This window comes from Xiphophorus hellerii, chromosome 13, assembly GCF_003331165.1.
Source record: "Xiphophorus hellerii strain 12219 chromosome 13, Xiphophorus_hellerii-4.1, whole genome shotgun sequence".
In the NCBI taxonomy this organism is placed as follows: Eukaryota; Metazoa; Chordata; class Actinopteri; order Cyprinodontiformes; family Poeciliidae; genus Xiphophorus; species Xiphophorus hellerii.
In genome coordinates, this window is record NC_045684.1 from 6,155,527 (window position 1) to 6,178,415 (window position 22,889).

The 22,889-nt window shown below is 35.7% G+C and overlaps 1 protein-coding gene and 1 long non-coding RNA gene across 3 annotated transcripts in view; one reads left to right on the forward strand and one right to left on the reverse strand.

The window, feature by feature from the left end:
- Nucleotides 1–22,889, forward strand: part of LOC116731683 (glutamate receptor ionotropic, kainate 5-like) — a 207,830-nt gene that overhangs the window by 151,071 nt on the left and 33,870 nt on the right. For both annotated transcript variants that reach the window (XM_032581498.1, XM_032581499.1), the window contains 5 exons: nt 1,658–1,819; nt 5,974–6,126; nt 8,589–8,693; nt 10,886–10,993; nt 11,116–11,319. In XM_032581498.1, coding sequence (XP_032437389.1) covers nt 1,658–1,819; nt 5,974–6,126; nt 8,589–8,693; nt 10,886–10,993; nt 11,116–11,319 — 732 coding nt within the window. The remainder of the gene's footprint in view (nt 1–1,657; nt 1,820–5,973; nt 6,127–8,588; nt 8,694–10,885; nt 10,994–11,115; nt 11,320–22,889) is intronic.
- LOC116731685 (uncharacterized) lies at nt 1,702–14,452 on the reverse strand. The gene is made up of 3 exons (XR_004341608.1): nt 14,338–14,452; nt 5,951–6,117; nt 1,702–1,814 (listed from the first exon to the last, which is right to left on the reverse strand). It is a non-coding gene; the product is annotated as an uncharacterized LOC116731685 (long non-coding RNA).

Sequence of the window (22,889 nt, forward strand, 5' to 3'; positions counted from 1 at the left end):
ACTGATCAGCAAAGAAAGCTTCAAAATCTCTACATCTCCATAATAAATTAATTCATGAATTGAAGTATTTTATATATTTTATAGACTTCTGTTTTTTTTTCTAATTAGACATTTTATGTCAAAACAATCCAGAGAGCAGACACAGCCAAAAACTGATAGTGGCAGTCTAGCTGTTGAACATTAGCTCATACTAACAACTGCTGACCAGATATTTGTACATTTAGCTAAATTTAGCCAAAAAAAATAGATGTGAGTTTAATAAGGGTGATTTGTACACACCCAAAAATCAAATGCCTGAACAGTGGTGACATAGTTCAAATCTTCTATTCACATAAATGACACAATTAGTTGGCTGGTTTTTGAGATTGTGTCTGTTGTTGTTAATTCTACTCAATGTATGATATGAATCAAGCCAAATTGTAAAATAATCATTTCCAAAAGTTAAAGTTGCACAGATCTCTCAGTATTAATCAGTATAGTTGCTTATCTAGAGTAAAACTGTTGCTGAGGGCTTGATCTGATATCTTAAGCATTTGTATGAAGATTTTTACTTGCTTTATAAAAAAAAAAATACAAATGCAAAAGTATGATTAAAGTCTTCATATAAACAAACATTTGGGAAAAATGCCCTACCCCTATAGAATCACATTGAATTTTAAATCATCTATTTGTGTACGTCTAGTTGCATGATTTATTTGAAAGAAGTATAAAAGCATGGCAGAATTATCAATAAATGTGCGAACCAACAGCAAGATGCAGCATCACCCGCTGATTTAAAGTGATCCAAATCAGCAGCATACCATCTAATGGCAGGCACACATTGCTGTAGAATCAGCATATGCCACCAAACCAGAAGTGGCATATGCTGACATGCCATCTGCTGCTTTTAGATTTGGCACGATTTGAGACTTAGCAATGCCAAAGTAATTTAATTAGAGTAGTTTAGAAATGCCTATGTTGTAATTATGTTTTTAACTGTTAAGTTAGATGTAAGAGAACCACTGTTGGTTATTGTTTTCTGGGCAAGAAATGAAGTGAATTATTTGAGTTATTTTTCCCCTATTTGGTCTAACTTAAAAAAATAAATAAATCAAACAGCAGGGTTAGTTTATTTCAGTGTAATACAATGGTGTTGACAGCTTGTGTCACCTGATGTGTGTCATCAGGTGACAAATCAGCAGGAGAAGTGTTTGGTTCACTCGCCTACATTCTTTGCTCCCTACAACTCTGGCTAAATATTTCAGTGTCAGCATGTGTTGCGTAACACAAACCATTTGAGGGCAAAACAAACATTTTGATTCTGGTTTGTTTCAGCAGCAGAGCCCAGCGTGACATCAACTTGCCTTCAAGGACTATTTGAATTTCTTTGAAATTTCCCATCTTTTGATGTCCATCTCTCTTTTACTTTTACATTATGAGCCAACTCAGAGTTTTAAAACAGAATCCAAAGTAGTGTAGCCTGAAGAAAATCCAATCCTGGTCTTTCATTGATTTCCATATTTTTATTTTCTCATGTCTGATCTGAAAAGTATTTTAAGTCTAATCTGTCCTGCTATCTCGAATGCTCAATGCTTTGGCATGTCATGCTGTATATTGTTTTAAGAAATTGCTGACAGACTGTTTTTCTTTCTCCCTTTCTTTTTCATCTGGCCTTAAGGATTTCCCTCTGCTCCAGCTAGATGATGTGGTGGGTGACCAGTCCAACATCGTTGGTTTCTCCATGTTGAACATTTCCCATCCTTTCTACCTGGATTTCATCAGGAGCCTGAACCTGTCGTGGAAAGAAGGGTGCAGCATCAACCCATACCCAGGACCTGCGGTGAGAGAAATTCACAGAAAATTCTTCACCCTCCAGCTGTATGCAGACCAAAGATGAACATGGTAGCACTTAATATGATCAAAGACTGATCAAGCTGAAACTATTTAAATAGTCCCTAATGGTCTGCTGTTATATCTGTCCTCCTGGAATTAATACAAGTTATTATATTAATCTTTATTTCAATGCAAGTACAATTATATATTTGAGAATTTCACTTTGCAGTTATTCAACATAATTTCTAAAAACAAGCTTTTTTTATTTTTCTTGTTGCAGCAACCTGATTCTGATCTAAACGCTAACAACAAACCATGTTTGTGCTCTATTTCCCTTTTTTCTTTAACATTAATAACCTTAAAGAAACAACAACAACATAAGGTAGAAAGTTATAAGGCTTTAAATTAAAATATGTCTCATCTACATAGAAACTCTTTCATTATAACTGTGCTGTACTTCTGGGTGTTTTATTCTTATGTTTATGCACGTTAGTCGATTTTAACTTCTTGACACATACATTTGACCTGGTTTATATTGACTGTTAAAAAATATGGAAATAATGAGACAAAGCACATACTGTATTATGACCTTGGTCCATCTCATAAAAAAGTCAAAATAATTAAGAGGAAAGTTTGTCTCACATACTGATTTGATTTCATAAATTGGGTCTTCTGTTTCATCGTCCAGTCTATCTTGTCCTACAAATCTCACACACAATGCTTATGTTAAAATAAGCAACCCACTAAGTCTGCTTGAATGCTAATTAGGAATGTTTATACCATGTTGACGAGCAGAAAGGGCATGTTCTAAAAGTTTGAGACTGATATATGATGAGTAAACTCACTGCAAAGTGGCACATGTGAGCTTGTAGAAACAGCTGTGATTCCAGACAAAACCGGTGAGAGCTGCCAATTATTTTTTCTCACGTTCTCTTTTTCCCTTATCTGTCCCTCATTTCAAACCATTCTTAGCTGATGTCATTAAGCTCTGAATCTATTACCTTTCCAAAAAACCCCTATCTGCAAGCATCTGTCTCTTTTATCAAGCTTTCACAGATTGTACAGCTCTGCCTCTCTGCAATTTATCTGATTCTCTAAGCGTGTCAGTCTGAAAGACAACTGACCAAACAGACTCTGATAGAATAATTCAGCCCCATGAGTTGAATGCAACTGAAAGCAGGTGTGCTTAACTTTTTCTTATTTTCTGCACAAATTCAGCCAAAGCTTCACAACTGTGACATTGCTACTAATCATTTGGCTCTATAGATAAAATTCAGCAAATGAGAAACAGAGATCTAGAACACTACAGCCAGTAGTTTCTTCTTGTTTTAAACTCAAGTAGTTATTTGTGGTCTAAAGTGACTGAGTAAACAGATTTAACTAGTATCAATCAATATGTATGTAATTGCTATACCTTAAACCAAATACAAGAAAAGAAAGACACAGCAAAGTTTCATCCATTTTTGTCCAATCTTATTACCATTCTTTTTACCTTCTTTTCTGCCTCACTCGTCTGCTTCCCCTTTTTGTTTGAATTTTTTTTTTGTCTCTGTGCTAAAGCATCTGTGCTATTTTGTCTGTGATTTTTGTAGCTGCCAATACATGGATTTTCTTTGTTTTGTTTTGAAGCCCACCTTGAACAACTTCTGAGCTATTTTGTGAATGCTCTTCTCTTTGTTGCCAGTTCTTTATGTTGTTCTATGGTAAAATGCTTGTTGACTTCAGTATTGCTTTCTGACTGACGGTCTGATTTTTTTCACACATTTCAAGCTTCTAGTGCCTGCCCATCTTTGCTGTTTGCTGTAAAAGAAGAGAAACTAAATATTGATCTAGTCAATATTTTTCTTCCTCAACAATATCCCGACTAGTTGTTTGCATCACCCAGAAGAAATTTTGATCTATTCAGACAGCCTCAGAACCTCAAAGGTTTTGGGTGCCGCATCTTCGAACTTTGATCTTCAGCTCTTTATATTGGTTATTAATTGCCGTTACCTTGGGTGATTGACTGAGTCATTCAAACATCTTTTTTCTTTCTCCAAAGCTAGTTTAGAGTTCCCTTGCTGGAGTAGCTGGAATCAAGGTCTTGCTGAAAAATCCATCACTCCAGATCCAAAGAATGTCTCAGTTATATGAAGTGTGTCTGTACCATATGTTGAAAAACAGCCTCACCCTATGATGTTTTTTCAAAACACGGTGTGTAGAATGTCATTGATTTTTAGCTTCATCAGACATAATAATGTATTAATGTGTTTAATCCGCTTGACCAAATGCTTTGCAACCAATTTTAGATGTGCTTCAATGTTCTATTTTTTCAATAGAGGAGTCTTTGCAGTTATTATGCATTAAGGCCATTACAGTTGAGTACACTGTTTACTGTTTTCCTGGAAATGCTGTGTTTTGAGTTCAGAAATATATGTATCCATTGTCATCAGAAGGTTTTGCAACAACAACGTTGCAAAGGTCTTGAGAGACTTCCTATCATGTAGTGCTTTACCTTGGTAATAAGAAACATTATTATAGGTTTAAGTTAGTACTAATATGAATTTGTACTGATAGGGGGAAGGATATTCGGAATACTGACAGATTCCAGCTGGGTTTTTTTTTTTTGGCTTTTGTTGTCATTTCAAGCCTCTTTTTCTATTTACTTTTTTGCTTGTGTCATTCCACTTCATTATATATCGCCTAATTTATGGACTGGTTTTTCTGTCTCTCCATCTTATCTGACCCTCAAATGGTTTCAACATACTTTTGCTTTTTCCTTGAATGCAGCCTGCCTGCAGACATCTGTATTTTTACAATGGTATCTAAATTAAAAATACAAAACAGCATTCCATTAAGAAAAATGCATCTCTTGCTACAGCCTCAGTGGAGGGACGTTGATGTGCAACTTTGTCATCTGCATGACAAAAATGCACACAGACAGTGTGGTGACTTTTCTCTATAAATATGCACAATCAGTACAGCCACAAAACATGTGGGCTTCCTGCGCAGAATTCCACAGGAAGTCCTGGCAGACCCCACTGAACCAGGATAGATGACAGACTGTACATTACACAGGTTATCTGGTTGAGTGGATGATTAAACGGTATGTAATCAAGTATGAATGCACCATAAAGTGACTTTAAAGTAATTGCTTTCTGCTTCATGATACGTTTCTTTTTTTGTTCACCCAATGAAGAATTTTCAGTGTCACACGTTTTTCTTCATGCAAGGGATGTGGCATCATTTACCATTTTTTTTGGAGAAAAAAAAGTGTCATAATGTAATAGTACCACTGAACTTCTATTGAGTATGGTTGGGATTAGTTTTACACTTCAAAGTCTTTCTCTCCATTACTACTTTCATGGAAGCATAGGAAACGCTACATTTACTTGTATTTTTTGGAGCACTGGTGACTTAATGCACACAGTGCAGTAAAGTAGCTTATTGGAAACTGGTTTGTTTATTTATCTCCAAATATAGTGAAAAGACTTATAGCTAAATAAGCAAGGAATTTTGCAATACATATTTTTCTCAATGCTTTTATCATCATCACAATAAATGCCACGGAATATTGGGCTAAAGTCTCTGGTCCATTTCTTCCCTTCTTATATTGAAGACTTTAAAACCTTAACTGGAAGTTATTGGTTGTTCAGTTAAATAAAATGTTGTTGATATTGAACAATTTTATTGTCTTTTGAAGGATTCTATGAAACTGTGTATATGTATATGTGCTGCAGCAACTTTACAACATTCTGTATGAACTTCTTACTCATAACTTGTATATATTTGTATTTATTTGTCTCATCAAAGCTCTGCTGACGGTATAACTGGGATATTGTAGACAACATAACTTTCTTTTCGTATTCAAATGTATTCATGCACAGTCAACAGAGATGCAATGATAATTTATTTTAATTTATTAGTAAGAGCATCATCAGCCATTGTGCTTTTCATACACTTTTCAAAAAATTAACAAACCCTTAGATTTCAATTTAACTGTTTGTAAAATTCATTATGGTTTTGTAACCCTGAGCAGGGAAGTCTTGGAATACTTTCTGTAGAATTCAGTTATTAAAACAATAGCAAGAAAAGTCTGTTGTGACTCCAACTTTATAGCACCTTTTGGAGCAAAATAGATGGAAGGGAAAATGCTTACTTATTCATTTATCTCATGCCTAGCTGTCATCTGCCCTGATGTTTGATGCTGTTCACGTGGTGGTGAGCGCCGTGCGGGAGCTGAACCGCAGTCAGGAGATTGGCGTGAAGCCACTGAGCTGCACCTCCCCCCTCATCTGGCAACATGGGACCAGCCTCATGAACTACCTACGCATGGTAAATACATACACACACATTTACTTCACATACTCATATTTCATATGCATGAACCGAGGAAACATAGAACTTCAGCAACCACGCGCATCTGTCAGGTAAAGTACTAAGATAAACTAAAATAAAATGCTGTAAACAAAACCTGTAAAATAAATCTGAAAATGTAAATAAACTCTGTAGCTGAACGCAGAACAAAAAGAACCATTTCTAGGGTAATTGTTTTTAATTTCAATGATTTTATGAGTAGATGCAATGCCTTGCAAAAGGATTCACATGCCTTGAACTTTTCACATTTTGTCAAATTAGAGCTACAAATTTCAGCTCACATTGTTGGGATTTTAAGAGATAGTACAACATCAAGTAGGACCAAAACACTCAGTTTACATCCAGAGCTGGAATCGTAAAATCAAAGCATTTTCATGTGTTAGTTGGTTGAACAGTTTCCATTGAACTTATATTAAAATGAGATAATAAATCAGCAGTGATGTAGCATTGCTTTCTAATATAATATGGAACGTTCACATATTTGCTGAAATGCAAAAAACAAATTTCTTTTGCCATAATGTCTTAAAATATATTTTAGCATGAGAGATTAATGTTTAGAGCTAATAAAAAAACTGAAGTAGCAAAGTCCTGACTTTGTAGAGACGCTTCATTCTTTTGGGACATGGTTTTGCACATTGAAATTACATGCTGAGAATCCTGCTGTGCAAACCCAGACTATGGTATTAGTTGTAGTTATTATCAAGAAACACTTTGTAACTGAATTTAAATCAGTCTACATGATTCACATAATATTTTATCCTACTCATAAATTTACACTAGACTTTGATTAGCTACCCATTAGCTGTCATTTTCCCTACATTCAGAGGCGTAATGTTAAAGATGTCTGATAGATGCAACAACATTATTTGATTATTTTACATATGCTTGTATTAGTTTAATGATGCCTTGTGAATTTTCTGTGTGCTTTGTTGTCTGTTACTCATTTTTGCATTTTCCACTGTCTTTGTAGTCGTCTTCTTTTCTAACAGGAACTATTAAGTTGCATTTCAGTTTGACTTTTTCTTCAGGGGGCTCATAAATTATGTCTATAAATCTTAGTATTGTAAAATAGTCTGCGTTACATGCTTGTTCTCAACATGACTTAGAGCAAAATAAATGTTTAGATTCAATGTATATAAAGAACTTTTCAGATTGTCTTACTGTTATATCTGTATCTTTGATTTTTAATATTCATTTGATTTACTCTCATCTTCCTGTTTCCTTGTTTGTATCTGTCTGCCAGTTCTTGTTTTTTCCATCCACTGATGATGCTTCTCCCTCCATATTGTTTTTGTAGCTCACAGTGCATCACTTCATCATCTCTGCCCTGTGTTTGGCAGCAACCGGGGACCTCTCTCTCTCTGTCTTTCTCGCTCCACTTTTTTTGGGATGTAATTCATCTTGAGTCATGCACACACACACACCCATTCATATTGAATGTGTACTCCATAACACAAAACTCACATAAACTCAGGAACAAAATGCATGCTCGGCTGCATGTGTATCACACAAGTCTCACACTTATTTGCACATTACTGCAAGCACGTATTCCAGCAGCTCTGTCACTGATCTGATCTACTGTCAGTTTTCTCAGTTTCCGTTTCCAATATGCCTTTGTTTTGGAGTTTGTGATTACGTTTCTGTGTTTTTTTCATTCAATAACATATGAATCAACACGTTTTGTGTCAGATGAAACTGACACAAATTCAAACCAATTGATCCAGTTTCATGAATTATTTGTTGTTTTTCCACATTTCAATTCATATTATGACATTAGATCATGACAACTGCTGAAATAGTGTGGTACTGAAACAACTGGTTGAGTTCAATTCACAGTCTATTTCAATCTGTTTATTTGTACATAAATATTTCAAAGGTTCATTAAATATCAATATCAAAACCCATACTAAGAGACAAGGACAAAGAGTAGGAAGGTTACTCTGATTTTTTTTTTTTATCGTTAATAGTAATCTAACAGATGACGTGAAATAAAGTGTGTTGAAACTTTCACCATTTCAGACCTAACTGTTGCTTTTCAAGTTAATAAATAAATAAATGAAAAAACTCTCAAAAAGAAGTATTTAAAGAGATGGTAACAGCAGGTACAGATTTTGTGAACTGGGGGTTGTCGGGTTCAGGTAAAATTGCTTCAGCTTTTATTGCAGGATCTTTTTTGTGGAGAATGTATTCATTGTTTTGGTTTATCACAGCCCTACTCATAGATCATATTTGGAAAAAATGACAGCTATTGATCTGATTTAAATAGATTCAAACATTTGCAAACCAGTCATAACAGCATTTACTTTTTTCATTGATTAATCTCAACCTGTGTATCAACTGTTTTTATAAGTAGAATCTCACAAATTTGGCTGCTGAACAGTCATTTATCTTTGTTTTTGTGTGTTTTCTCTTTTTATCAGGTAGAATATGACGGTCTGACAGGCCACATTGAGTTCAACAGTAAAGGACAGAGGACCAACTACACCCTGAAGATCTTGGAGAAACACCCTGCAGGCCATAAAGAAGTAAGAGAACACTTACTTTTCATTCAATAACATATGAACAAGGTGGAGAGTTTAGCCATTAAATACATCTTTACTCATTTTAAAGGAGTAATAAATAATAAATATTCCTATTGAAACTAAATTTGAAATGTAAACATTTCTAAGATCATCACTCATACAAGAATCCCAGAATAGATGTCCAAAGACCTAACGGGTTTATTAAGCAGCTCTTTCATACATTAATTCATTCAGCTATCCATGTAGTTTGTGAGAACAGACTATGATGGATTTACTATCCTAAAATAATTATTTAAAGATGAAAAATCTGTTGGTGAATGTGGGTCTTATCTGTGGTCCATGATCTTTAACTTGTTGTATTGAAAGGTAATGAGGTGGTGGTTGTCAATATTTTCAACACATAGACAGATTACATATCTGGTAAAGACGGTTTGTTCTTTTTACTGATGTTGTTTTGACTTTTCAACATTTTTCCTAACACCCTTTGCTGGTGTTACGTCCACCAGGCTCGTTTGGTGGGGTAACATTAAAGGAGACCACACAAGGATTTTCTGATTAAATGAAAATTGAATTTATTAAATTATACTAAAGAAATAAAGCCTGAAAAGAGAATTACCTGAAATGAGAAACCAAAATAAATTAATGCAAATCCCATAACCAACCAGAAATAAGCAAATGCAAAACAAACCTAACAAAACTCAACCATAAGATACAAACCAAACCAAATGGGGTTCTGAGGAGGGAGAGGGGAAAAGCCTCCTGTCTGTTGCAGCATGGCAGCTTTTAAAGCAGCAGAGCACCAATCAAGGAAAAACATAACACCTGCAGAAGGCCTGCCTCCAGAACACTAACAGGAAAAAGGGCAGAGACCCACTGCAGCCGTAACACTGGAAATATAATAATAAAACAATCTGAGAGCTAAGTGGCTGATTGCTGTGAGTTTCTGTTAAATGTCTCTTTGAAATAATGAGCTCCTTCCTTTTTTTGAAATCTTAATTTTTACAATGTATTGAGCTGACCTGATTAACCCTGAGTGGAAATTATACTCAACATCCTTAGACTAATCAAATGCAATCAACTATGATCAAATCTACTTGACCACTAGAAAGTAAATCAAGTAATAAAATGAAGGCTTTTGAGTTGGGGTCAACTTCTTATTGCCCTTCAAAATGCAACTCATAAACAATGATTCCTCATTCTACCTAACAAATTGTGCAATGCAGAAGCTTGCAGCCCAAATTATTGAGAGTTTACCTATTAACCTAACCAAGGCAAGTCTGATTTATTAAATAGGTTGTCAGATTATATTGTTCTAATGAAGCATAATTATTATGGCATAACATAATTGTATGTTCTTAATGGACTTTTATATATAGAATAGTTGTGATTTAATAAAATAGCATTCCTTTTACTGCGTTTTGCATACACACCATATTCTTCATGTTTTTATCATTTTACTTATACGATCTTGCAATTGTATTTAGTTTTTATTAACCTGTCACTTTTAATTTTTTTATATTATTTTTATTAGATTTTAGTTTAATGGGGTCTATTTTTGATCTTGTAAAGAAGCTGTGCCTAAGTGCCATCCTGCAACTTTTAGGTGCATCCCTACTTCAACAATCCAGAATCAAATGAATGGCTTGTTACCATCCCTCTGCAGAGCTAAATGAGATACTGGAGAGGGAATTCAGCCACTTCATTTTGGTGTATTAAAGCTGAGGTACTTCAAATAGTTGCAGAATAGTAGCTATCAAAGACCAGAACGAGGAAGCCAATGTTGCAAAGCATGGGCTTACAACATGAAAGTTGAACCGCTCTGACTGTACTACTATACACCGTCAGCCTGTAATGTGAAGAACCGTTTATAGCTACAAATCTTCTAAAAGATTTTTCTGAATTTTCCTAAGCAAATGTTATATTTTTACAGGAATTGTCTATTTCAATCATTTGATCTGTCACTTTTGTCCTCACGCAACTAGAACTTGCAAAGCAAATTAACAGTAAAAATGCAATAACTCAAGGATTGAAGAGCTGTACAGAAGTTTTAATGCAATAAAATATCAGTAAGGGATATTGGATCATTGAAATAAAGTGAGGTTTCCTATTCAAAAAAAGTTAGCATTTCTGCATTTCCATTTTTGTGGATTTTTTTAAAGTTAAGGATGTGCTTAATTCCTCTTTCTTCCCCACAGATTGGCACTTGGTATTCCAACAACACATTGGCAATGAACTCAACTTCTTTGGACCTGAATGCCTCAGAAACACTAGCTAACAAGTCCTTAATTGTCACCACGATACTGGTAATGTGTTATTAAACATACATAATGTGCATCAGCTAGCATGCAATGTTGCATGCTTGTGTTTCTTTTCCTTTTAATATGTTTCAGCCAACAGCCCAATGTTTTTGTTCTTGGTCTGATAGGAAAACCCATATGTAATGCGCAAGTCCAATTATCAGGGCTTCCAAGGAAATGACCAGTACGAAGGTTTTTGTGTGGACATGCTGAGGGAGCTGGCAGACATCCTGAAGTTCTCCTTCAAGATTAAGCTGGTGGATGATGGGTTATATGGAGCACCTGAACCTAATGGCAGCTGGACCGGCATGGTGGGGGAGTTGATCAACAGGGTGAGTATGAAATGGTAGAGACTAAATAGACTGACTAAAAATACCACTTTTGATTTTGCAAGGAATTTCCTTCATTTGGATCCTTTGGCCTCTTTGAAAGTGATGCATATTTTTATTTTTGACAAACATTTTGTTCACAAAAAAAGAATTTGATATGATAGAACTCTAAACTCTGAGCTGAAAAGCATTTCTGAAAAGGAACATAAGTAAACGGTGGAAACAGGAAAACAGCTCTATAATTTTTAAATGAAAATTCAATAAATTCACAGCAAAATAGGTCTCTTATTTCCTACAACTATGAGTTCTTTGCAAGTTGCCTCCAGCTCTTCCACTTCAATATCAGTTATTTGACCTGCCAATGTCATCTGTGGTGCTGCTAAACTCACAGGCTGATTCTTTTTGGATTCATGCCGCTGCTCACTCTGTCCTCAGCCACCGTCTCTTTAATGCAGACTCTGTCATTCTTTTGGATGGATCCCCTATCGGCTCTTCATTCTCTTTGGCACTCTTATCCCCTCTGTGTTTGCTACATTCTCCTAGACAGCTGCTTTTTTCACTTCCTTTATTAAATCCTTCTATGCTTCACTCCTCTTCTTCCAGTACAAACTGTCACCTGGGATTTCAGTTGGCGGATACTTTAGGGTCATCTCGAATGATAATGAATGAAAATAACACCAAGATAATATATACTTTCCAAAAGCAAGCACAAAGTGTAGCCATGGTTTTAAGCTGGTTACAAGTGCCTCAGCATATTGTGAGAAAAGCCCATATCTGCAACATGTTGGATTTGAAGTTGGCAAAACATGAAGTGAAAATTCTCCACTGCTTTACAGCATCGTCAAGTTCAAGTGTGACCAAACCGAAAACATTTCACATTCAAAAGCAACAAATTGAATCAGGCGAAGCCACCACATACACAAAAACACGAGCATCCCCAATTGATTTTTCTAACATTGCCTCTGCATTAGTTGTTATGGCAACAGGCAGGGGTGAGGGTGCAAGACGTGGGCTTTGAGTTACTGACAGTGATGGCACTCTTAACTGCAACACAAGCGTCAGCCAATTATACAAGCGGTGGAGTGTTGGAAAGCCTCTCAGCTCTGATCAGCAGTCACAGGGAAGCTCAGGACGTATTAAGTGGCTCAGCTGAAGCTCAATTTCCCAAGTTAGTTGTTTTCTCAGTGAAAGTGGTTCACTTTAAGTCAAGTCTAATTAACACTGATTAGAGAATTGTCTGCAATGAAAACTGCAAGAGGAGGTAAAAATGATAAGAAGAGACAGTGAGAGTGTTTTGTATTTCTGTGTTTAGGAAAACCCTTTTAAATAAAAAAAAATAAAATCAAATTTTATTTGTATAGCACATTTCAGCAGCAAGGCATTTCAAAGTGCTTTACATCATTACAAACACAGAAACACAATGCAACATAGAATCAACAATCAAAACACCGCATTAAGTCAAGTTCCATTAATAAATTTGTAATTGATTACGTTTAAGTTGTTAGAATTTTATTTTAGCAATGGAAAATTAGGAATTACTTAGTTGAAGAGCAAAAATTGTAATTGCTTTCTGAATAGTAAATATTGGAAGAGGCTTTACATATTTTATATTTATTAAAGCATTTTAAAAGTATTTCTCATAAATTTGGGCAAAATAAGGTTTTGTAAAACAAATATATGAAAAGCTCTGGAATTTTTTTGATTTCTGATTTTCTTTCACTTGCAGATACTAGTTGTAACCTGTTAAAATTTTATTTTAAGAATTAACAGGATGTAAATATTTTCTTTTCAAGCCTTCCTGATGTGAATGGTCACTTATTATTTATGTTAGATGTGAGTCACACCACTTTGAGAGCACAGTCAGTAGAAAATTAGTGTTAATAATTTGAAACAAAGACAAAATGGTTACACAGTTGGCATTTTACACAGTTTTAGTGTCTTATATTATCTATTAGCAGTATTAAAGTTTGCAACTGCAAACAGCAGCCTGAGAATTTAGACTGTTTCCTAGCTATGATTTAACTGCTAACATTTCCAAATACTTCACCACAGACAGAAGCTCAAAGCTCAAATGAATAAAACGGAACAACTGTGCTGCAATATGCCGAATTGACAAAATGTCCTTAAGGTGGGTACAAACTGATGTCTTCTAGCAGAACCCTAAAAAGTTGAACACAAAATAATGAAATGTACAAAAGTTCAAAAAAGTAAAGGAACAAATAAACCAGAACCTATTAGTCCACTCATCTGTTAGCAGCCGAAATGAACAGCCAACATTCCTGCAGTTTTCTTTTTATACGATATTTATACAAATATATATTTAAAAACCATAAAAGAAAGTTATGTTTCTCTTATGACTTAATAGTAAACCCTCTCACTGATATTTAAAATTTAACTAACCCTAAAATCAACTCTTTTTATGCTGATAAACTGGTTTATCAGCAAAACAAAGGTTTTCAGGGGTTCTATCTTTATGTTTCTGCAAATTTTCGTTTTAAAATTTGTATAAAACAAAAGTGTAAAAAAAACGGCAGAACAGGAAGTGAGATGGGTCACGCCGCCACTCACTGCTTGCTCAGGACAGAGCAGGTCCCAAAGTAAACCTCCTCTACAAAATACTTAATGCTGGAATATCTCAGTGACCCTCTGAGTTTTATAAATGGGCCAAGAATGCATCTGGAATTGAATCTGTCACTGTTACACTCCAATAGATGGTAAAATAAATTCCCCTGGTTCTATGCTACTTGCTTAACCCAATTGCTAACGTTTACCCGTGTCGTATGTAATGAGCCAGTTCGACGCTGAGAAGCTTGTCGGAAATTGACTGCGCTGTAACAACTGTCCTCAACTGTGAAGAGACCCGTGCCAAACCAAACTGGACGGCTGTTAATGTTAATTCAGATGTTGTAAAAGTGGCCAATAAGGACTGAATAGCTTTGTTCTCTTCCTCTGCTGCCATTGCTAAAACTACTGGCAGACTACAATTCTAAGACAGCACAGAAAATTCAAATCATTATTCACAACTTGTCCTTGTGTTCGCTGATTAGCCCAGTAGAAGATCTACCAGAGACGATCCAAGTCATGGGGAGAAAGCCCAAACTTTGCTACAAGCAAGAATCTTTTTCAAGCAGAATTGCACAAGAAGGCAGTGGCCAGACTATTGCCTCAGAGCTGCCAGAGGAATTAGTCATAGTCTCTAAGTCCCTATGATAGAGTTACCCAGCTTGGTGGTTCAAGCATGTGATGTAGCGATTACACAAAAACACACCAGGGCCTTCATAGTGTTGTGTTTTATTCACAGAATTTGTTACACTGAAGTATGCTGAGAGAGTAAAGATCATTGAACCTAAGCTAAGTGTATCAGTAACAATTATTACAAAACTGAAAAGTCGTTGCTTACATCGGAAAGGTTTTACCCGATCCATATGTTTGCATGTCTGAAGATCACTCTATACCAACCCTCTTCCTCTCCAAACCTCCTTTGGCTCTTGATTTTGTTATTAACTCACATGTGATTAGTGATTTTTGACCAGCCACAACCAACTTAAAGAAGGGCTTGTTATGTGTTTATGATAAAGCTGTGTTATGAAACAGGAAACTTGAATTCCTCCTATAGTATATTTTAACTGAGACAGAAAAAGAAGAAGGCCCAGCCTGGTAGTGTTCTGTGAAAGGGGTGTGAAGAGGAAGTCATAATAAATCCCCAAACCTTGTAACCCAGCCTAAAACACTGTGGTACTTTTAACTCTAACCCTGAAAAGATGCTTTAACCTTTGTTTAATTAGTGGGGTCTAGTAAAAAGCCTCAAAAATAGTCTCTGGGTTAGCGGTCCCAAAAATTGTTCTCTTGTGTTTGGAAGCAGGGCCACACACAAACACATAATGGTGATGGTAATGGTGATTGTGGCTGATGGTTGTGTGCGTGTGTGTGTCAGAAAGAGAAACTGAGGAACACAGGAGAGCCATTAAGAGGCTAATCAACTGCCTTTTTTCCTTACTAATTATACAGAGCTGTTTCAATTACACTGTGGGATTCCTCAGTTTGAACCCACACACACACACACACACACACACACACACCCCGACAGACAGACACAGACACACAAGCAGGTATCCCTTTATTTAAAATTTGTGGCCACAAAACTGTGCCTTTGAAAGAGCACTCTCTCTTCTCTCGCTCTCTCTGCTCAAAACATGACAACTGTCCAACCTAAACACGGAAACACACTCCTATAAACTTTGTTGTTTGTAAGACCGAGGAGTCTGATGAAAGTGGGAGAAATTCATTTAAGAAGTGTGTGCTTGTTAATCAATTAGGTGTTAATTAAAGAGCAGAGAGGTGTCTGGGGTCCAGATAAACACTCCACTATGGCTCCACTCTGGGTTTCAGTTGACTTGAACCTTAATGAGATTATCTTTCAATTTTAATTTCACCTTTCTGTCTTCATCCATCAAGGTTAAATCCAAACGTGGGTGTTTTGCAGCGGTTTTGGTGTGGAAAAACAGAACTGAAAAGGCCATTTTAAAAGAGGGTTTTTCAGGAACCCACTTTAAACTGTGCTTATGTCACCAGAAGAAAGCTTCATGCCCTGGCTGTGTTATGGATGGATTTCAGCTCCCTCTCAGTGTCCAGTCAATATTACCAATTGATAAAACTGGAATACAGTAAATTGAATTTCTTTGTGTCCTCCAGTAGGAAAGAAAGTGAAATTCAGAGGAATGTATTGCCAGATGTGGAAAATGTGCATTATCCAATTGAATGCTGGCCTTTAAGATCTATTAGGCTTTTTTCCCTTCAGAAGGCACCTTATGAAATATCCAGCTATCATGGCTTAAATATTGCGATATTGAAGAAACTATTTCTTTTCCCCTTATGCAGCTCTTGCTCTCTGTCTGCTTTATATATAATAGACTTGTTGATGAGTTTTGTTAGCTAGTTTTAAGGTGCTTTGCAAAAGCATTCATCCTCCTTCAGACATTTTTCATTTTATTGCTACAATCTCATTGGGATTTTCTGTCACAGACCAACTCAAAGTTGTGCATAATTATGAATTGAAGGAAAAATCTGACATATTTTTTTTAAAACCACAGTTGCATTCTGAGTTATCAGAGAGGCAAGAGGAAAGCCATTGAAAGACGACAATTTTCTATGTGCAGTTCAGTATTTCAGGGATTTGGTTTATTCCTTGTTTGCTCTGTAGAAGCTATATTATTATTATTATTACTTATAGTTTCTCTCTGCTAGTCTCTATAGATAGTCTTCCATTGTTTGTTTCACCACCTGTTCTCTGTGGGCATATATTTTTTTAGTGAGGACAGAAAAACTGGTTTTAGCTCTTGTAGGATTGAGCAAAACAGGTCAATCCCACAGAAAATACATCTAGAGGTTACACCATATCCAAAACAAAAAGTTTGGATTATAGTGGCATGGTTTTGATCATCAGTGTTGAAAATGAATCATCAACTTCAGGTGAATTCACATTGGAATGGGCTTTCCAGTATAAAACATAGGTTTTGATCTAAGGCATGCTATTGTAGTTCAGGTATAAGTCATAATGGACTTATAAAAGTGAATATCTGTAGCAAGACCTGGGAATTTATGTTCACAGATTCTCCTCTATCCAGTGTTGCTGATCTTGAGCTTTTTTGCAAAGGAGAGGCAAATATTTCAGAGGTGCAAAAATGAAAAAGACACACCCCAACTGGATTGCAACTGTGATTCATGTAAATGACGGCTAAAAAGAGTTTAGACCTGAATATAAATTCACAGCATACTTTAACAAATTTTTATATTTAAATAACTTTGAAAACCCATCCATTCATCCTTTGTCTATGCCCACATAAAAGCGTTAAACTATCTTGAATACCTTCAGAGGACATTTTACCATATATAGCTCTGTATTTAGTTCCTTGTTTGCTCTGTAGAAACTGTAATTTTTTTTGAATAGCTTCTCTCTGCCAGTCTCTATTGATAGTCTTCCATTGTGTCTTTTCCACCACCTGTTCTCTGCCTCCAGTCCGCTCATCTTCATTCAGACACCTTTTATCTCTGACCCCTCTGAGTATATTTTTGAGTTTATGTAAGCACATTGGCTTTCTTAGTTTACATGACAGATCATCAGTGTTTCCGGCTACATTTGTGTCATTCTTGTTTTTTGCTCACTTTTATTTCTGTGCTGGACCTTGATTTTTTTGGGATTCACTTTGGAGTTTGGGGTGTGTGTCTGCTCTTCTATTTGTTTAATAAAACATTGTTTTTCTTGGCTCTGGCCTCATGTGTTAGTCTACATTTGGGTCCCTCTTCTACTACCACTTCATGACAGCAGTAGCTTCATTATTTTTGGTCCTCGCTCCACTGAGGGCAGAAAGAAGAAAGGGCCCATGCTTTTGCATTATGTAAAGTTGAATAGATAGACCAGCCAATTTTCCAACAGATTTCACTGCAGTCTCATCAGCTGGGGTGTGAGTGGAACCGAAGCTGGAAACACGAAGACTGTTTCAATTCTTTTTGTGCCAAATATGAAAGCAAATATATATATAAAAAAATAGTTCTGTAAAATAACCTGCCGCAAACATTTTTACAATAACAATGAAAACATTTTTCGATGATGAAGACTTAAAAATAGAATAAAAATAAATAATTCATAACTGAGTAATCCCTTAACTTGAGTGATAAATATTTTAATAAATACACCTTCTATTTGCTAGCTGAGTAAAAATGTAAAATTATTTATGAATAGAAGATTAATTAGAAGATTAATGTTTGCTAAGCAAATTGAACATGGTAGTTTAAGCCAATCCGAAACTGCACTCTTATTGTTGAAGCATTTATATTTCTTGATTCCATATTAAAGATGTTTTTACTTCTAAAAAAGGGGCAAATACAGAGTATGATTCTTTGTTTTTAGTCTCAGATTAAACTCCTCTAACTCAAAAACACTGCTCTCACAATATTTTTTTTTCACTTCTTTGCTAAAATATTTGATTCCTCCTCAACAGTATGTCTCTATGACCAGATGTAACGTCTCCTTCAAAGATATTTTGTGTTGTATATTGCACACATTGATGTTGACTTTTTCTGCAAGGTTGAAACCTGCTCTGCAAGGTATGTTTTTGTTGGGTTTTTTTGTACTTTCTTGTGGAACAAAAAGGTGGTGGGATAAGTGTTAAGGCCAGCAGAATAACAGCGTGTTTACATTCCTGCCTTCTTTTGGGCATGCTTGTTGTGCTCTTACAGTTCACTGCAGAGAGACCCGTGAGCAGAGAAAGTTCAACAGCAATGGGTTTCTCTAAAAAAGCTGGTTTTAGGGATGGAGCAGAGCAACTTCAAAAGCATGAAAAATTTGTTGAGTGGATTAGGAAAATTAATATTACAGAGTGAAATAAAGAAAGCTTACTATCTTACTTAGCATTTAATGCCCTCATTTTGCACCGATAGTAGCTCAGTGAAAATTCTATTTAATTAAGTTTATTTATATAGCACCAATTTACAACATGTCTCAAGGCACATGAAGAAAAAGATTGTCATATTGTTTTATCGAATATAAACCAATGTCAATTAAAGCAGCAAATTAAGTCTGCATAGGCTTAAGGAAAATGCTAAAACTCTCTGCCTGCCTACAGCCTGGGGATTGTTTTTTTCTCTCTCTTTTTCCACTATTTGAATTTAACAAGTTGTTCTAGCTTCAATTTCTCTTAAATTATCACATTTTTCTAATCTAGCTAAGATCCTTTTTATAGTGGGTTGCATTATGCCCTAAAGTACTGAAATGTAAGTCAAACCAAATGGCCGGCCTCCTCTTGATGATACTTTTTTCAGATGACGATCATTTATTGTTTAGGCTATAATGTTGTCAACAGTACGATAAACCAAAATGGGCAAGTTGGGATAGCTGTTCTCTATAAAGTTGCTTATGGAAACTAAGGAAAAAATATAATTGCTGCTTTTAATTTTGTATCTGCATGATCAGGTGCATAGGAGACTCAAATTTCCTCTCACAGTCTCCGTGGTCACACATTTCAATAGTTATTAATAATAGTCCACTCTTTGTATTAGAATGAGATCAAGAGTATGATGAAGAGAGCTAGTTTCTGTATATTTAACAAGGAAGAATAGAGAGTCTGAATTAGAACTCCAGGTAATATTTCACATTTAACATTTTCATGAATTCATTCTCCTGTATGACGACTTTATCCATATTCGGCACTAAGCACATGTACAAAATGTGAATAATTCACTTTAGAACTCAGATTAAAGGGACGTTAGACAAGCACACACACAAGACTCTAACATAATTCAGATTTCTTTTTTAGGTAAAAACTAAAAAGAACAAATAAAGTCTGGCACTTCATAGAACTGATTTTGGGTCAATCAAACAGGTGGAGTTCACCCTCCAGATAGAAATTTGTGTTTTATTTTAATGCTGATCAAGTTTGTTATCAGTTTGTCTACATTTGTGTCTGGTGTAACCTTCTGTCGTGCTGCTTCACTATTTATGCAATCGGGACAGAAGGCACTTGTTAGTGACCAAGGTTCTCATTGTCCCATGACACCAGCACAATAACAATTCATTGTTAACTCCTAATACATTCAGTGGCAGCTGCACCTTCAATACTGACTTCTCTACAGTAAGAAAATCAATATTTCATTAAAAGCTCCAGAATCTGTGCAAAGGTGGTTTAAATGTCTGGGAGTAAGGTGCCGACCCTTATTATGAATCCCATAATGAATTCAGGACATTCAACAGACAGTGTATCATCTCTGAATATCAGTAGGATGGAAGTTAATTTAAGCCTTACATTGATTAAATTGGGTTTGAAGAAATGAAATGCAACTGCAAATAAATTTACTGATTGAAGCTGTATGATGGAGTAACTGAAGTTAGTTTTTAAGCATTAATTTACTTTTCTTCAAGACTGGCAACAGTAACTTTAACTCCTGGTTTAAAAATTGCCTTTATCACTTGGCAGCAAAGCAGTGATTTCAGAAACATGGGCGGCCTCCATTTGCATTCATTCAGTCATGACGCAACGGTTGAGCGATACCTTCAACTAAACAGAATTTTTATTAATCGTTGCGTCTCTCAGCATGATTCCACAAATTAGGCAACATATTGGCCATACAGACTCAGATGGCCAATTATGTCTGATGAATGTATGAGTTATGTTTGAATAATCAGTGTCTTTACAGAATAAATCTTAAGCTTCTGGCATAATGAGCAGGAGATGATCATCCAGGCTGTTGTTTCCTTTTGTTAATATTTTTCTAAGACACTTTCAGAATTGCACCACTCATGGTGGCAGCATGTTGTGGTAACAACATACATACAGTACATACTGATTTGAAAAAATGAACTATAGTTCATTTTTGGGGGGGGTTCAAGTATATATTGCATGTTTAGATAATCCCCCCCCCCCCCCCCCCCCCCCCCGCCCTGGTTTTGCAAGCTGTGGCACAGGAAGGATTTTTTTCTCATTTTGTTTTAAACTTTGACTATTGCTATGTATGCTATGTAACTGGGGACAAAATGTATATTTTATAATTGGAAGCAGCTAATTAGCATCTCAAAATCTCAAATGGCGCCTTAACTATGACCCCTAACAGAGGCTTCATGGATGCAGAGCAGAACCAAACAGCAGAGAGAAAAGAGGAACCATCTTAATCATAATGGGAGAAAAACAGATCCCTGACTTCAACATTTCTCTGCCAGGCTTTCTGGCTACTCAGCCAGAAAGAGATTTAAGGAGAAATGATAAAAACAAAAGAAGTGAATCTGCAGTGCTGTCCAACAACTGATGGATACAGGACACATTTCTGTGATATTTCTTCTCTGCTGACCAGAAATTAAGCTGCTAGTATGTAATGACCATCATGAGACTGTGATACACCAACCATCTTCAGTCAGAGGCCTCTTCAGATATGTTGCATGACTGACTGCTATCAGATATCCTTCCTGCCCACAGCATCATTATCCATGATGACTCTTTGAAGATTAGATTATAGGAGTTTCATCAACATTTAATTTCCCTTACCTTAAAAAGCCACTGGTCAGCCTTCAATTAATGCAAAATCTGTTGTGAAACTACAAAAACAAAATTACATCATTGGTTAATATTTACTATTAACAGTTAATTTAAAATCTAGGCAATAATTTTAAGACTTTTGACATGTCCTATTTAATGTCAGATGTTTAAAGAGATCCGTTGGGGCAGGTTCTTGCAATATTAAAATCCCACAGTATTTCTTGACAGAGTGAAATATGTTTTGCAAAGCATGAATTGGAGGTTAATGTAGCTTAAGCTAGTGTTATGAACCCCATATGTATATTTAAGACTCTTATTTTGCATTAAGTCATTTTGTAGTTGTCATGACAGAGTCAGATAAACAACATCGCCTGTCAGACTGACTGAGGACACTCGGTTACATAAACCCTGAAGAAGCCTCCGCTATCTTGAAGTTATTTAACTGGCAGCATTTTGTGAGGGGGAAAAGCAATGACAGGTTGGCAGACAAAACTATGTATGATGTATAGGCACTGTGATAGTACTGCAAGTGTCTGTTATCGATCATAAATTGTTGCCTCAAGCTTCCAGTGGATGCTAAATTTGAAAATTGTCACAGTTTTAAGGCAGCTGGAGCACAACATCTAAAATTAAGACAAGATGGATCATTCCAGGATGAACAGAGATACTTTAAAGCACAGTTTGAGAATTATGAAGCATTATTTGAGTTTGTGAAAACTCAAAAAGGAAGCAGCAAAATAATTCAATATAAACATGAGTAAAACTTTAATTGAAGTATATTGCGCTGATTAGAGATTGCTTAAAACACAGTTTGTAATTTGTGAAAACTTTCAACTTTTTGAGAGGAAAAGAGATGACAATCTTTTGAAAAGTTTATTTTTGTTTACACCTTTTCTTGTCTCTCTCAAAGCTACTCCTCATCTGTTTTTTAACTCACCTGTGTAGCTCCCCACCATAAATATCCCTTGTTTCACCAGTTCCTCTATTCACAGATCTGTTGTTTCCACTCAGTCCATTTTGTCTTTCTGCTTATTAATGTCCTAATACATCATGGATTTCCAATACACATCTCTGCATGAACAGAAATCCTGACAAATTTCATCTGATCTTGTGTTCTTCCTTTCATAAGCAGTAGAAAGTTTTCAGAAAACTTTGTTTAATCTAATTGTATGTTAAGATTCCATGAGTACTGTTCTGTTATTCACATTCTGTGACCTGACAGACTGTCTGAAATAAAACATATCATCACTACAGCCAAGACTGTAAAGTATTAATTACCATTAGTATAGTATTGCCATGTCAATGGCCAAATTATCCTTATAACAACCTCTTGTGTTCGTAAGAGATGAACTAAATTCAATGTTGGAAAATTATTCTTTGAAGATGCAAAGATGAAACTATTTTACACCATCAACCCAGCGGTGGGAGAAAATGTTGGTATCTGAAGGCAAAAGCTATTAGAACACTATTACAGAAAACATTGTTTCTGACAACTTTATGTTCCTCCCAAAGTGTTTTCTGGTAATGCAGAATAGTTAAACATGAATGCAA